Raw genomic sequence first — 17,860 nt, forward strand, 5'->3', positions numbered from 1 at the left:
ATATTCACCAACAACCAAACCACTCTCACCCTCTGCTTATGCCTGGCAACTCTCTCCACATCATTCACTGCCACATGTGCCCTAACATAAAATGATATAAAAAAATTATTGCCTTCTCCACATCAAATAGAACTGATAATAGTTACAATCGGACTAAACCTGCCACAACTAGCCTTCCTCCAAGTCTCAACCCATGCCTTCTTTAAAGCAATATTATTCCTCTACTCAGGATCAATTATCCACAGCCTCAATGGAGAATAAGGCATTCGAAAGATAGGAGACTTACAAAAATTACTTACAACCACCTCCTGACTAACCATTAGCAACCTGACCCTCATAGGAACCTGCTTATTAGCAGGATTCTACTCAAAAGACCTCATCATTGACTACCTGAACACATCACACCTAAACACCTGAGCACTACTCCTAGCACTCCTAGCCACATCATTCATTGCAACCTACAGTTTATGCATAGTTCTTCTTAAAGGAATACATGTGGTGCAGGTAGTTCAGTTTGCAAGCTGCAGATTGAGATGCAGATTGAGTTCTGGGTGGCAGGACCTTGAGGCAAGAGGCTGTGAACTGCCAACCCTTTGGTTATCAAAGGGCATGAAGAATAGTGGCACCAGCCAGGGTGGATGGATGCTGAAAGACACAGTCGGAGCGGAGGACTCAGGAGGAAGAGCGAGACTTGCAAGCGAGTAGACTGTGAGGGTATAAAAGTCCAGGGGTTCCTTTGTTGGGGGTCCCTCCTTAGAGACACCAGCTCAAGCTGTTTCTATGTTACTGTGCTGTGAATAAATTCTTTAATGGAACTAGACATTTGACACTCCACTATGGGAAACCTGGGGTTGAATCTGTAAGGAAACCTGGTCTGACTGCATGTGAGTGAGGTGTGTAGGGAGCCAAGCAAGGCACTTAATGGTTCACTGGAGCTGCCCACTGTGAAGGGACTTCAGTCCCAGCAGTTAACATTTCTGGCATTGGGAGTGTGACTGCCAGAGAGTCTTGTGAATGGTCAGACTGTGAAGTTTCCTTAACAGTTTGGCAATCCAGATGGAACCCTTTGGAACCTCCTGTGCAGAGCTGGCTACGTGACAAAGCACGTAGACCCACAAGAACTGAGCGAGCATGAACTTGGCAGAGTTAGAACACAACTGGTGTGATTACTGTGCAAGCAAGGTCACGCTGACCTTGGCGATAACCTCTATGCAATAACAAGATCTTGTGGGTCTACGTGCTTTGTCACGTAGCCAGTTCCCCACAACCTCCCTTTTCCAAACATCCAACTGCTGGCACTGGGTGAGTTCACCTGGGATCTTTGGAACTGGAAGAAGCCAAAAGGCTGGTGTTAAAAATTCCCTGAGCCGATTCTGTATAAATAAGGGCAGATTTGAGTCTCTCCATTGGTGTGGCATTTTGTAAAGATTTGTGGAAATTATTGGTAACGGGTCTAGAATGACTGTGCAGCCTGATCACCGTAAGGCACACATACATAATAGAATTGTTGGAGAATACAGCAAGACCGCAGTCTGGCAGCATGGAAAAGAATGTAAATAAGAGGTGAACATCCAATCATATGTAATAATGGCCAGTCTTCATGAACGAAGAACCGGAGAAGGTCTTTACACCTTCCAGCCCGCGCATTGGATTTTTTAGGTGACACACAGTGTGGGCGGAACTGAGTCCACCCTTTAATCCGAAGGTTCATCTGCCGGGGCCAAGCACGCTTGGATGGTGGCAGCAAGGTCCTCAGGACGTAGATGGATTGCCTTACAGGGCTAACGAGCTCCATCTGCCCGGGGAGTGCCCTAACCGGGAATCGAACCCGGATCTCAGCGTTGACAGCACTGCGGTTTAGCCACTGCACCACCAGGGGCACTCACCCAATCATATGTGAAAACTAGTGGTAAGTATAGATAATAGAGCTAAGAATAGTGTTAGTATACAGTGCAACTGTGTGAAGACAATGTAAAATCATGGGAAAAGAAGGAACTGAGTATTTCCATAAACAAGGATTGAGGGTGGATCTGACTCTTAAGGCTGTTACCAATCGTAGAGCTAGGTTACAGAATATTAATGACCTTATTATGCATCCTATATATGTGGTGATGTATAATCAATAAACGAAGCTTGCTTGATGCTCATATTGAGCATCCCTGACTTCCCGCGCTGCAACATAGAATCATAGAATCATAGAATTAACTGGGTTGGAAGAGACCTTCGAGATCATCAAGTCCAACCCTTGATCCAACCCCACTGTGATTACTAGATCATGGCACTCAGTGCCACATCCAGTCTCATCTTAAAAACCTCCAGGGATGGTGAATCCACCACCTCTCTGGGCAGGCCATTCCAATGCCTGATCACTCTATAGAACTTCTTTCTAATATCCAACCCAAACCTCCCCTGACAGAGCTTAAGTCTGTGCCCTCTTGTCCTACTGCTGATTGCCTGGGAGAAGAGACTGACCCCTACCTGGATACAATCTCCTTTCAGGTAGTTGTAGAGTGATGAGGTCACCCCTGAGCCTCCTCTTTTCCAGACTAAACTACCCTAGTTCCCTCAGCCTCTCCTCATAGGACTTGTGCTCAAGTCCCTTCACCGGCCTGTTTGCTCTTCTCTGGACCTGTTCCAGCACCTCAATGTCTTTCCTGAACTGAGGGGCCCAGAGCTGAACACAATACTCCAGGTATGGCCTTACCAGCGCTGAGTACAGAGAAAGGATCACTTCCCTGGTCCTGTTGGCCACACTGTTCTTGATGCAGGCCAGGATGCCATTGGCCCTCTTGGCCACCTGGGCACACTGCTGGCTCATGTTCAGCCTCCTGTCGATCAGCACCCCCAGGTCCCTTTCTGCCTGACTGCTCTCCAACCACTCTGTGCCCAGTCTGTAGCGCTGCATGGGGTTGTTGTGGCCAAAGTGCAGGACCCGGCACTTGGCCTTGATGAACTTCGTCCCATTGGAATCAGCCCATCTCTCCAGTCTATCCAGATCCCTCTGCAGAGCCCTCCTGCCTTCCGGCAGGTCGACACTCCCTCCCAACTTGGTGTCATCTGCAAATTTGCTAATGACGGACTCAATCTCCTCATCTAAATCATCGATAAATATGTTAAACAGGACTGGACCCAGCACTGACCCCTGGGGGACACAACTAGTGACCGGATGCCAGCTGGATGCAGCCCTGTTCACCAGCACTCTCTGGGCCCCACCAGCCAGCCAGCTCTTAACCCAGCAGAGTGTACCTGTCCAAGCCGTGGGTTGCCAGCTTTTCCAGGAGTATGTTATGGGAGACAGTGTCAAAGGTTTTGCTGAAGTCCAGATAGACTACATCCACAACCTTCCCCTTATCCACCAGGGGGGTCATCTGGTCATAAAAGGAGATCAGGTTAGTCAAACAGGACCTGTCCCTCCTAAATCCGTCCTGGTTGGGTCTGATCCTTTGTCAATCCTGTAGGTGCCGTGTGATTGCACTCAGGATGATCTGCTCCATAATCTTGCTAGGCACTGAGGTCAGGCTGACAGGTCTATAGTTTCCTGGGTCCTCCTTGCAACCCTTTTTGTAGATCGACATGACATTTACCAACTTCCAATCATCTGGGACCTCCCCTGTGAGCCAGGACTGTTGGTAAATGATGGAGAGCAGCTTGGCAAACTCTTCTGCCAGCTCCCTCATTACCCTAGGATGGATCCCCTCTGATCCCATGGACTTGTGTGGATCCAGATGGTTCAGTAAGTCATTATTTCCTCCTGGAATACAGGAGGGCTATTCGGTTTCCTGTCCCTGTCTACCAGCTCCAGAGGACAGTTGTCCCGAGGGCCACCTGTCCTACTGGTGAATACTGAGGCAAAGTAGGTGTTAAGTACCTCAGCCTTCTCCTCATCCCTGTTAACTATGTTCCCCCCAAGTCCAACAAAGAATGGAGGTTTTCCTTGCCTCTCCTTTTCTTATTAATGTATTTATAGAAGCACTTTTTGTTATCCTTTACAGAAGTAGCCAAATTGACTTCAAATTGCACTTTTGTCTCTCTAATTTTCTTTTTGCATGACCTAGTTATATTCCTAAACTCATCCTGAGTAGCCAACCCTATTTTCCACAGTCGGTAAGCTTTCTTTTTATCCCTAATTTCCTTCAAAATCTCCCCGTTCAACCAAGGTGGTAGTCTACCCTGCTGACTTGCCTTTTGGCACACTGGTACAACTTGTTCCTGTGCACTCAAGACTTCCTTCTTGAAATACGTCCATCCCTCCTGTATCCCCTTGTTTTCAAGGGTTTTTTCCCTGGGTATGCTCTGTACCAGTCTCCTGAACAGGCCAAAATCTGCCCTCTGGAAGTCCAGTGTGGAGGTTTTATTGGTGGCCTTCCTTGCATCCCTGAGTATTGCAAACTCTATTATTTCATGGTCACTGTGCCCCAGGCAGCCTCCGACCACTACATCTCCCACCAGCCCCTCTCTGTTTGTAAACAACAGGTCTAGTGGGGCCCCACCCCTGGTAGGTTCATTTACCAGCTGGAGCAGGAAATTATCCTCTATACACTCCAGGAATCTCTTAGACTGCCTCTTCCCTGCCGTGTTGAGCGCCCGGCAGATAGCCGGCAGGTTGATGTCTCCCACAAGAACAAGGGCTGGCGATTTTGAGGCATCTGCCAACTGCTTGTAGAATAATTCATCCCCTTCATCTTCCTGGTTGGGTGGTCTATAACAGACTCCCATTAGGATGTCAGCCTTGTTGGCCTTCCCCCTGATTCTGGTCCACAAACACTCAACCTTATCATTGGCGACCTCAAGTTCTACAGATTCAAGAGACTCTCTAACATACAGAGCCACCCCTCCACCTCTCCTACCCTGTGTATCCTTTCTGAAGAGCTTGTAGTCATCCATGGCAGCACTCCAGTCATGAGTCATCCCACTACGTTTCTGTGATGGCAACTACGTCATAGTTTTCCTGCTGTATGATAGCTTCCAGCTCCTCCTTTTTGTTGCCCATGCTGCATGCATTAGTGTACATGCACTTCAACTGGGCTGTTGATTTTACTCTTAACTCAGGCTTTTCATCCCTGGGTTTCTCTTTGGAGAGCCTGGATTCAATCCCTTACCCCTTCAAACATAATTTAAAACCCTCCTGATGAGCCCCGCTAACTTATGGATTACAGTCTTTTTGCCCTTCCTCGATACATAAAGCCCATCTGATTTAAGAAGATTGGGTACTATGGAGTTTGCCCCATGGTCAAAAATCCCAAAATTTTGACGGTGGCACCAATCCTTTAGCCACCTATTGATAAGGTAGGCTTTCCTACTCTTCTCATTCATCTCCTCATTCATTCCAGCAAGTACAGGAACTGAGGCAAATACCACCTGTGCGCCTGTCCCATGAACTGATCTACCCAGTGCCTTGAAATCCTTTTTGATTGCCCTGGCACTTCTTTTATTAATATCATCACTGTCAGCCTGGATTACCAACAGTGGATAGTAATCTGAGGTCCAAATTAGCTCAGGAAGTCTCCTACCAATGTCCCTCACCCTGGCTCTGGGAAGGCAGCAAACCTCCCTGTGGGATGGGTCTGGTCAACATATAGGGCCCTCAGTTCCCCTCAAAAGGGAGTCACCTACTACAGCTACCCTTCTTTTCTTTTTTATAGCTGTAGTTGTAACCCATCTGGTAGATAGGGTGCAACCTGCAGACAGATCTTCCTCTTGCCTGACCTCTACTTGACTTTCTGAGTCTAGGACCTCAAACCTGTTCTTCAAGGGTACCCAGGGAGGTGATGGGGGTCGAGAGGATGTTCTTTTACTTCCCCAAACAGGGACCTGTTTCCATTGCCCCCCATCCCCTTGGTTTGCTCCATTTGCCTGACGGCAGGAGGGACAGGGCATCACTGTCTCCTGCTGGACTTCCTTGGGGGTCGAAAGATGAGATGTGGAGTCCTGCACAAAGTGCAAGGGGAGGGGGCGGGGCTTGAATCTCTCCTATGATGCGGAAGGGTTTTGGAGACCTGCGTGGCGAAAGACTTTTGTCCCTCACACCACACAGGGGGTGTGTAGTCCCTTGTACTGTGCAGGGAGTGGTAGAGTCCTTCGGTGCACACAGAAAGGAGGTTCAAGTCCCTTTCATAGGACATAAAAAGGGATTTCAAGTCCCTCTTAGTGTTTGGAATGATGGGAAATAAACCTGGCATAGATAAGGGGGGGCACCTGGCTGAGATTGTGCAAAATTTGGAGAAATTGTTCAGTATAGCAGAATTTTGCAAAGACCATGCAATAATGTTGTGCCAGGAGGATTGGTCAGTGTAGTGGGTTGACCTTGATTGGATGCAAGGTGCACACATAGCCACTCTATCACTCTTCTTCCTAGTTGGACAGGGGAGAGAGAATAAGATGGAAAATGACTCTTGGGTTGAGATAAAGTAGTTTGCTAAAGCAAAAGTGGAAGCTTGGAAGTTCAAAAAGCAAAGCAGAAAATAACAAGGTTTATTCTCTACTTCCCATCAGTGAACAATGGTCAGTTATGTCTCAGGAAGCAGGGCTTCAGCACACGTAATGGTTTCTTAGCAGGCAACCATTGGAAACAACAAATACCTCCCCTACCTTCTCATTTCCTTAACTTTTATATCTGAACTGACATCATATGATATGGAATATCCCTTTGGTTAGTTTGGGTCAGTTGACCTACTTGTGTCCCCTCCCAGAATCTTGCCTTCAACTGAGGAAGGAATGTTACAGTGCTGATGCTGTGCTCAGCAGCAGCCAAAACACTGGTGTGTTGTCAACACCTTTCTAGCTACCAATGTAAAGCACAGCACTGTGAGGGCTGCTATGGGGAAATGAACTCCATCTCAACCAGACCCAATACAGCCAGCTATAACCTGGTCTGCTAGTTCAGCAGGACAATGGCCATCACAAAACTTTATTGACATACTTGCAGTTAATGTCTTTGTAGATAAGGCAGCCCCTAACATCAGGAAGTATTTTAAGAAACATATGCCAGTGTGGTAGGGATCAGTACAGATGTGAGACTGTTGGTCTCAGCACAACCTGTATGTATTAAAACAAAGGGAGGAGTGTCAACTGCCATGAGACAGGACTCTATTCCCCTGGAAACCAAGAAGAGTATCCAGAAGCAGACAGACTGATACTTAGCCCAAGGGATTTTGAAGCACTCCATTAGAAGAAGAAAGTCAACCTTTGTTTGCCTTCACCTGGAAAACATAGCAACTGACTTGGACACGTCTTCCCTAAGGGTTTGCCAGATCCCCTACCCTTTTTTTCACAAATTTTGGGGGTTGATTTAATGGATCTTGAGAGGAATGGTGAAGAGGAGGGTAGATTTGCTCAAGTGACCTTGCAGCTGGGAATGTCAAGGCCTGGAGAATAACAGTGCGGGAAACTCCATATATTATGTCTACCTCTGTTTATCCTCTGTCTGCTTTGAGAAGTAGAATTTCTGTGTAGGGATAACATAGGTGTTGTGACAGACTTGGAGGCACTCTCACAGACATGCTTGAGCTCCCTGTTTTGGGAGAGAGAAGATCAAAGCTCAGAGATCATAAAAAGCACAGCGAAGATTGAAGCATGATGGTAAACTGCATGTGCGGGTCCTTGATAAATTGGTGCAAACAGCAGGTCTGTTGTCCATTAACATGGACTGAGCCTAACAGTGCCTGTGTTCCCACTTGCGTGTCTCTGCCCTGGTGTTGCTTCAGGATCCTCCAGTTAGTAAGGTAATGAAATAAATTTACTCCTTGCATTTCAAGTGTGGTTTTATGGTTGTTCCAGCTGCCTGCCTGTGTCGACTCACACAAAGGGTATGAAATTACTGTGTGAACTGGGTTTTGAACAGTATGTAGATGATTTGTTATTAGCAAGTAGTGATGAGAATGCCTTTATATTAGGCACTATACATTTATGTATGGCCCTAGTGAAAAGGGGACACCGTTGTGAGACACTGGGAAAAATTATTACTGGCTCGAAACAACTAAGGTGTGTATGAGGGAGAGGACAGATCAAGTTCTGTGAAAGTGAAATGGTGCTCTGCCCCACACCCTGCTTCCTTTGGAGACTCTAGTGAAGCTGTCAGTTGCTGGCACACTGGAAACCATGTCCCACATCCTGCCCCTAGAGCCCCAATCTAGCCCCAGAGTGTGGCTATCAGACCAGAAGTCCTGCTGGGGGTGGGGGGCACAGGATGCCAGAGTAGATAAAAGTAGGTGCACAAGGCATGCACATGGTTGTGTCTCTATTGTCCTTGGATTTTATGGCAGCTAGACCACGCTGAATCCAAAGGCAGTAGCTATATCTTTCTTTTCTCTCTCTTCTCTCCTTCTCTCCTCCTAATTTCCTCTTGAAATCTAGAGCATTACATCCTGGATGGGTTAGAGTTTGCTAAGTCAATGCTTTGTGAAATGCTTTATTTTGATTGAATATTGCCTTTAAAATTTACCAAGTTCCCTTATTTTCCAAAGTTTGCCAGTAAAAGTTTGTTGTTTAACCTCCTGAAAAATTTTGTGGTTTTCCCTTGTGCTCCCTCAGGGTATATAAAAAACCTAAGCCCCTTTAAGGAACTCACCAAGTGAGGTTTGGGGTTTTACAACAGTGCATCTCTGTCCAAATTTCAGCTGAGTCAAAAGAAAGTTAAATAGTTATACTTTATTTAGGAAAAATGGTAATGGTTAGATCTGAAAAGAATAGAGACAATAATTAAGTTCCCACATCCCATTACAAAAAAACAGGTATGAGGATCCCTTGGGAGTTATGGGATTTTTTTGGTCATGGATTCCTAGGTTAGGGGAAGTAACTAAGTCTCTGACTGAGGCAATCAGGAATAAAGAGATAGACCCTATTGCATAGAGTCCAGAGTGAGAACAAGTTTTTAAAGTTTAAAAAGCAGCTTTAGTGTCTCCTCCTGCTCTTGGGCTCCCAGATCCTTTAATCTGCGTGTACGTGAACATTGTCGCGGTTTTGCCCACCAACCAGCCCCTGGGGTTGAGGATGGTTTTGGCCAGGTGGATTTCTGGAGAAAAAGCCAATCAAAAGTTTTAGTAATGACTCTGCTAATTACATATTTAAGAAAATGGAAGAGAAGGTGGTGGCGCAGATAAAAATTAAGAGCCGTGTAGGGAGAGAGAGGTAAGCCCCAAGTGGGGTCAGGTTTCCCTCCTCCCCCAGCCCTGGGCAAGTGTTGCACTGAAGCCCTCTTCTCTCCTGTAAGAGAGTAGAGAAAAAAACTTTAAAGAAGAACCTGGACAAGACGTACTGCAAAAGGAATTCCAGAGAGAGAGATAGCACAACCTTCAAGACCAAAGTTGGTAGCAGCAGAAGAGAGAAGTTCGAAGGGGGGGGGTTGCTTCTCCCCCCTCTCTCCCCCTCTCTCTCTCTCTCCCTTCAGCAGGGAAAAGACTGAAAAATAAATCCCTGCCACTCATGGAAGATTATTGGGGTGATGAGACCCCCATGCAGCTTGTAGAAGAGCTTACACTGAAGTAAGTGAATGCACGAGGAAGTCAAGACTTCATGATAAAACCTGAAATGAAACAGAGTCCTGTTGGAGACTTGTAGTCTATGGAGAGAGACTTACACTGGAGCAGAACGACTTGGGTAAGAAATTGGAATCTGAGTGAGGGATCCATGCTGGTGCTAGAGATTTGTGACCCTGAGAGACAGCAGAGAATGGAAGACCTGTTGTCCGAGAGATGGACTATTAAGGACTGTTCTCCTGTGGGAAGGGACCCCACAGGAAACAGAGGTGGACTCAAAAACCATTATCCCTTGTGACTCTGTGGTGAAGATCCATGGTAGGTAAGTGTCCCCTTGCAGTTCATGGAAGAGAAGACCTTCAGGGCCTCGGTAACCCCCTAGCCTCTGGTCTTAGCCCAGGAAGGGGGTACGCCCAGCCCTGTCTGACTGACAACGAAACACAGTTCCTCCTGGCACCCCAACTGCTAGACCAATGGAAAAAGATCAATTGGCAGTGCAGAGGGAAACCCATCTGGGTTGCTGAACTGTGGCAAGACATCCCTGTTCAGGTAGAGAAGTTGCCTGTGAAAGTCCGTCATGTAGATGCTCACGTACCTGAATCGGGCTACTGAAGAACATTGCAACAATGGACCGGTGGATCGAGCTGCCAAGATGTCATGGTTTAGCTAGTTCTTGGAAACCAGGCAAGGAATTTTTTCCCTTCCCCCCAGCCCACTGCTGCAGAGCTATCAGATGAGCATTTAACAGACACAAATGAACTAGCTCCCTTGTTAATTGCCAGAACTTAGTCTCCTAGGAAACGAGGCAGATAAGGAGCTGCACTTTATTTTTTTCTCTCATCTCCTGGGAAATGGGGGGAGGAGTTTTGGGGGGGGCTGGCGGTGGCTGTAACAAGGTCGGAGGGGAAGCTTGGTGCTGCTCTCTGACCTTGGCCATTTGCTAGCTGGGGGTCCTGCCTGGATTCTTCTGTTGTTTTTTTTCCCTGGGGGTTTTTCCCTTTATTCCCGTTCCCATTTGTTTTCTTTCCCTGGTGGCGGTCCTTGTGCACATCGGAGGAGAGAGAGGACTGTGTTGCACGAATTCTGACCAGTTGAAGAGCATGGGTCTCATTTTTTCATTGGGAGAACTTTCTGTTTGTTGCTGTTTCCTTTTCCACCTCTCCCTCTCTCCTTTCCCAGTGTGTGAGAAGGGAAGGGGGGCCCAGTTTTTTTTGGTTTCTTGGCATACCCTGGTGACTGACACAGGACATTACAGATCTCTGCATCTCCAGTGATCCAACAGCGCCACCTGGTGACTGGCACAGGACATTACAAGATCTGCATCTCCAGTGACCCAACAGCACCCCCTGTTGACTGTGGTTGGAATTGCACCAAAGGGCGCAAACAGAACTGTTTACTTTTTCCCTTTTGCCTGTTTATCGGTTTGTTTTTTGAAGGGGATTATTTGTGGGTATAGGAGTATTTGGTTGTTTTACTTGTTTCTTTTTGTTGTTTCTGCTAATACACACAAACCTATTAATAAAGGGTTGTTATTTTTTTCCTTTTCCATAATTTGTTTTCCCTCAATCGAAGCCTCTTAATTTCGGATTTATAATTGCTTAGAGGGAGGAGTTTGGGTCTTTTTCTCATAACTCATCCTCAGTAAAAGACCCATGTCTCATTTAAACTGGGACACAAGATTAATTTGTCTCAGGTGGATTTGGACTGGAAACATAAGGGTGAATTATTTCTGACTCGGTGGGCCCATGATGCCTCAGGTCATCAAGGAAGAGATGCAACATACAGATGGGTTTGTGATCGAGGGGTGGACTTAACCATGGACACTATCTCCCAGGTTATCCATAACTGTGAAACATGTGCTGCAATTAAGTAGGTCAAGAGGGTTAAACCTCTGTGGTATGGTGGGCAATGGTTAAAACATAAATATGGGGAGGCCTGGCAGATTGATTACATTACACTCCTGGAAACCCACCAAGGCAAGCACTACATGCTTATAATGTTAGAAGCAACCACTGGATGGCTGGAGACATACACTTTGCCTCATGCCACTGCCTGGAATACCGTCTTGAGCTTTGAAAAGCCAGTTCCGTGGCAACATGGTACCCCAGAAAAAATTGAGCGTGTGTAGCAGGTTGACCCTGGCTGGATGCCAGGTACCCACTAAAGCCACTCTCTCCCTCTGAAAGTGGACACAGGAGAGAGAAAAAAAACAGCTAAGGATTCACGAGTAGAGATAAGAGCTGGGACAGGTTAGTTACTGATTACCTTCATGGGCAAAACAGACTCAGTGGGGATAGTACTTAAATTTATTACTAATAGGATAAGAGCCAAAGAGTGAGAAATAAAATGATCTTAAAAGCACCTTCCCCCACCCCTCCTTCCTTCCATATTCTCCCTCCTCCCCCCAGTAGTGCAGGGGGACAGGGAATGGGGGTTACAGTCAGTTGTTGTTTCTGCTGCTGCTCAGAGACAGGAGTCCTTCCCCTGCTCCTGTGAGGTCCTTCCCACGGGAGACAGTCCTTAATGGACCTCTCCAGCATGAGTCCATCCCTTGGGCAGCAGTTCTTTATGAAACTGCTGTCCCATGGGTCACTTCTCCACAGGGTGCAGCTCTTCACAAATGAGCTGTACCAGCAAGGGTTCCCGACAAGGGGCCACAAGTCCTACCCAGGAAAAACCTGCTCCAGCATGGGTTTCCCTCTCCACGGGCTGCAGGTCTCCAGCAGGACCCTATTCCATCTTAGGCCTCCCACAGGGTCATAACCTCCTTCATGCATCCACCTGCTCCCTCATGGGCTTTTCCATGGGCTTCAGGTGGGTCTCTGTACCCTCATGGTCCTCCATGGGCTGCAGGGGGACAACCTGCTCCAACATGGTCTTCACCACGGGTTGCAGGGGCCTCTGCTCCGGCACCTGGAGTACCTTCTTTCCCTCCTTCTGCACTGACCTTGATGTTTACTTTATTGTTCCCATGTTCTCACTCTGCTCTTCCTTGGCTAGAATTTCTTCTGTGCAACAACCTTCTGTTCTTAAATATGTTATCACAGAGGCGTTACTATTACTCCTAATTGGCTTGGCCTTGGCCAGTGGCAGGAAGTCCATCCTGGAGCCGGCTGGCATTAACTTCACAGGACAGGGGAAGTTTCTAGCAACTTCTAACAGAAGCCACCCCTGTACCCCCCCTGCTACCAAAATCAAGCCACAGAAACCCACTACAGTGAGACAACGTGACTCATTTCAAAACTAGCCTCATAAAGACCTGGGTCAGACAGCAGGGGATTGAGTGGGTATATCATATTCCCTATCATGCACCAACCTCTGGGCAAGTTGAATGGTACAATGGACTGTTAAAAACCACCTTGAAAGCATTGAATGAGGGAATCTTCAAACATTGGGTCTATATTAAGTGAAGGACACATGGTTAGTTAATGCTAGAAGCTCTACCAATTGAGCTGTGCAGACTGTGGGAACTTGAGGTAAGTGCAGACGGCAACAACAAAAAGATGCTGTCTTGACCTGGTGAGGCAGATCTGGGTAACTTATCTGGACAAAAATTCCAACTGTGGCAAACTGAGAAAGGAATCAACTGCTTACACACATGCCATCCCAAGTTATGGGAACAGCACCTATGCTCCATGGATACCTGGAACTTGGACTGTATAAAGGTGATACCCCCGAAGAACTACTCTGGGACCCCACCACTGAGAAAACCAGGGTGAAAAAGGACCAGTAGGACACCACGGAATCAACAGGGTGGTGGTATCTTTCTACCTCATTTATCTCTCTCACTTTATTTTTCTTCCCCCCTCTCTTCTCTCTCCCATTTCTTTCCATGTCTCTACCTCACATTTACTGTTAAATAAAATCCTTACTATTGACTTCAGCATATGGTCTTGTTTGCACCTTAATTCAGGCAGAAGCATCTCTTTATAAATGGATCATAACATTATTTTGGTGCAGCAAGCAGTGTGATGTTCTCTGACCCAAAATACCTTTGACAATAGTACATTTCCCTCTGTGGGAAATCTTGTGTAGTTCCTTCTGTGTTAACTTTTGGAAACTTTGCCATGAATTCCCTCTGAGGGAATTTGTGATTCCCTCTGTGGGAATTCTTGGAGAAAATGGCTGTCCTGGGTTGCCAGTGCAAAGAAAATATTTTGTTGTCCTTCCTTGGAAAATGTTTTGGTCGCCCCTCTAACCCAGGGGTGGAGTTGGCATGAGAAAATTGGGATAATGATAAACTGGTTCCTCAGAAATCTGAAGATGAATTAATGCTATCTTTACAAGATTCAGTGAAATTGTACTATCAGCTAAATGAGGAAAATTAAAAAAGGCTGAAGGCAGAGGCATTGCTTGCTGCTGGGCTTGAAAAGAGGCGGCAAGCAGAGACATTGCTTGCTGCGGTGTGATAGCATTGAAAGGCATTGAAAGGCTTCAGGTGGAGTTTTGGAATGCACATAAAAGAAAGAGAATCTTATGGAAAGAATTGCAGGATGTAGAAGCCTTAACATTCTCAGAAATACAGTCTCGTGACTCAGACCTTTTGTGTTCAGTGGAGGAGTTGGGAGATGGTGAGCAAGTCTATTGTTCTGATAAAGAACAAAATCTAATGTTTGCATTGACATCTAATGATAAGGAAGTACAATTAAAACCCCTAAATAAAACTGAAACCACAAATGATTGCCAGAGTCAGCAAACTGCTATGAAAATTGTGCTGTGTACTGCTACTGAGTCTGGCCATAAATCAGGCAAGACTGAAATCAAGTCAGTACTAATACAGTGGAATGCCAAGAGCCTAGGTATGCTTCCCGGGCAGCAAAGAGTTAAAATCACTGGAGTAAATGAAGCAAGAGTTATCTGACAAAGTGTTGAGGTTAATTTATGGCTTCCAAGTGAGAAGTGGAAATCTGTTAATCTTAACCCTAAAGGAAACTCAGAGATTCCATTCCCTAATTCTGGTGTATCACAGTGTTGGATTTTTGTTGCAGCACAAAACGAAATTTCTGAAGTTATAGTAAATTTGGCTCTACTAACAGCTGCATTATCAAATGTCTTAAATCTAAAAACCACAATACTAGCATACACGTGTTTCCTGTGCTTTGACAGTGGCAAGGTAGTCTTACACTTCCTTTTTAACTCCCTTATCTGACCCGTTTCTTACAGGCAATTGAATAACAATGCTTCACCTTTAACTGCTCCAGAGGAGACCCTCGATACAAAAAAGCAGAAAAGCGGTAAAAATAAACTCCTTAACACCAATTTGTAAGTGTTAAAAAGCAGGCATTCTTTATTTAGTGATTATTTTTTTGTGATTTGTTTGTGTTTTCATTGAGAGCGCCTTGTTGGGAGACCAAATATTAGTAGGATTATATAAGACGAACCATTTTATGTATTGTTAGTTTGATTTTTACTTTTATCTTATGGATGGATAATTTTGTTTCAACCAATTGAGAATTGAGAATCAAATTTAGACTAGGAGTTGGTACAAGAATTTATGCATATTTGGAATCATACAAATATGATATCACATATTTACATATTACATACCATAGTCTCAGTCAGTGGTAAGGCAGAAGACAACTAAACTCTATATAAATAAATTCTTTATTTGTATACAAATTCTTCATTTGTATTTCTTTCTCATAACATAATGAAAACAAAGCAGGACATGCACACGTGAACTATGAACTTATTTGTTTTAGTTTGTTCTAAAAGGGCTTTCTCCTAGCTTGTTTTTATTTATTTTTATATTGTGTTTTGTTTAATCTATTCTTCTACTGTTTGAAAATGAAGATGGAAGAACAGTAGGTTTTATAACACAGTCATCAACCTATTGAAAAAAGTGAAAACAATTTTAATTTGCAGATTCAGTTTCTGTGAAGATTTAAGAGAAAACATTTGGGAAATGCTTGGGAAAACATAGTTAAAAGATAACATATTTAGCTGAAAGAATATAAAGGCCATAGTTAAACACATAGATACCACACTTCTGTAAAGAATATAAATGAATCTTGCAAATCCAAGCCTTGTCTCAGTGACAAGAAAACTCAACGCTCCTCCTTCCAAAAGGGCATGTACTGTCTGCAACAACTATCCTTTATGGGGAACTTTCCAAGAAAAAATTAATCATATTGTAATAATGACTGTAAACCATACCCATTGTTAGTGAGTGATAGCCATCCTGACATCAAGTGCTAAAAAAATCCATAGCCAGTCTCCTTAAAATTTAACAATTCTGGAGGAAAGGAAGTTTCTACAAATGCATATTATGACTTTTATAATTTATGGAATTTTACTCTAGTACTTATATAACAGGAGTCTGGAAAAAGGTACAGGAGATTTTTTTATTTAAGGATGGCTATGATTAAATTAGGGAAAAGGATTTTATACAACAAGGTTTAGGATAGTTTACCTGCTTCTTAATTCCATAATCATCACATGCTTCAGCTTTCATTTTTTCAATCTTTTCTTCTTGCTGTTTTGCTTCTTTTTCATACATAACTTTTTCTTTTGCCAATCTGCAATTAAACCAAGTGATTGTGTTAATATAGTTCAAATATGGTAAAAAGTTACAGAACTGAAAACAAAACAAAAGAAAAAACCCTGAAAGCTGCAGCCCTATATGATAATACACAGTTTTATAAAAAAAAGGCTCTTAACCAATGCAAAAAACTGCATCTAGGAAATGCTGAATTTAGCTATAACATATAATCTTATAAAAATAATTTCAATTAAAAATATTTTTAAAGATTTTATGTGGGTTTATCCATATAGAATATCCTAAAAAAACTATATACCAGTACTTAATTTTAAATACATAATAGAAACAGATAAGAAACTACCTTGTAAATTGGGATGTCTGCTAATAGACACTAGTTCAGAGAAAACTTTTTATCTCAAAAAAAGTTGTTACATCATAACTAGCCAAAAAAACCTTAATATTAAGATGTCTGCAAAGGTAACGCTCTTCCCATCAACTTCTAGATCACCATTTTCCAGTCTTTCTCATCACCATACAGACTCTGGTAATAAATGATGGACATAATTTTTTAAAAAAAATTATTATGTGTAAAAAAAAAAAGGAAAAACTCCTTCATGTTCACAACCTATGATTCCAAAATGGTTTGTTTTGGTTTTTCTTCCTGATCACAACTCCATGTCATGCCATTAAATGCAATATTTCCCATACTAGTTTTCATACACAATAACAAAAAGTAAAATTCCCAAATAACACAGTAACCTCATAGTCTTGTGTTTTCTAGAGTATTTTCTGCATTTACCTTGATACTAGTTTGAGAGTTATAGACAAAAATTCTATAATTTACATTAATAGCAATTTTCTTTATTACTTATTTTTCAAAGGGAAAAGAATCCATCTTTTAATCCCAGTAATGGACTTATATTTGGGAGCACCATGCTTTTTGCTATCAAGTGTAGATTCAAGAAGAATGCAAGAAATTTTGAAGGTCAGAGGGGAATATTAAGGTAGTCTAGTCTGGTGTTCTGCAGTAATTTTTACACTGCAATTCCATTATTAGGCTTAATTATTTGTTGTTATTGAAATTTTGCTACATATGTTCATCATGTATATGTTTGATTATATAACACTAGATTCCAACCAAAACACCCTTCAGTATCCGGAGAATGATGAAGTAATTCCTGATTAACTAACTCAAGACCAAAACAAACATTGAGATGGTAGTGCAAACCTGGGAGCAAGTAAAATCTTTCCCTGAACAAAAATAAACCTATATCAGATCAACCTATATTAGATAAGATTGTTTAAGGAGAACTCATCAGCCAAAAGAATATAATCAGATGCAAGAATAAAAGAATATTATACAAATGAAAAGAGAATAAAAGTCTTGTAGAAAGTTTCTTGGTCACATTAGCACATCAGAGCAAAGTAATTACTAATTAAGAATAGCTCAGTAGGTACCAGAAAAAGTCAGACCATAACTTGTTGCATTTCAAGTACACAGACCATATATGGATGGAAAAACCTGCAACCATAATAAATACTGCAGGTGTAATTTAAGTAGACATTCCACAGTGTTGTATGAAATATAAGCTAAAGTACCTTTAACTTTTAACTGCAAGAATTCAAAATCAAAAAAGTAAACAATGTATATTACCTATCATAGTGTAAAAGCCCCAGACTCACTTGACAAGTTTCTTAAAAGGGCTTAGGTTTTTTTATACCTGAGGCAGCACATGGGAGAAATGCAACAACCTTCTCAGGAGGTTAAACAACAAACTTTTACTGGTAAACTTTAGAAAATGAAGGTACTTTGCAAATTTTAAAGCAAACATTCAATCGAAAGAAAGCATTTCACAAGGCATTGACTTAGCAAACTCTAACGCAACTTTAAGTTACCCAGATTTCA

The 17,860-nt window shown here is 43.5% G+C and overlaps 1 protein-coding gene across 1 annotated transcript in view; it reads right to left on the bottom strand.

The window, feature by feature from the left end:
* The window catches only part of LOC114067662 (tubulin-specific chaperone A-like), a 46,129-nt gene extending 30,131 nt beyond the window's left edge, over positions 1-15,998 (bottom strand). Inside the window, exon 1 of the mRNA XM_027903250.1 lies at positions 15,886-15,998. Coding sequence (XP_027759051.1) covers positions 15,886-15,972 — 87 coding nt within the window. The 5' untranslated portion in view covers positions 15,973-15,998. The remainder of the gene's footprint in view (positions 1-15,885) is intronic.
* Positions 15,999-17,860: the final 1,862 nt, after the last annotated feature.

This window comes from Empidonax traillii, unplaced genomic scaffold (genome assembly GCF_003031625.1).
Source record: "Empidonax traillii isolate 1590-97213 ecotype Southwest subspecies unplaced genomic scaffold, ASM303162v1 scaffold948:size252505, whole genome shotgun sequence".
Lineage (NCBI taxonomy): Eukaryota > Metazoa > Chordata > Aves > Passeriformes > Tyrannidae > Empidonax > Empidonax traillii.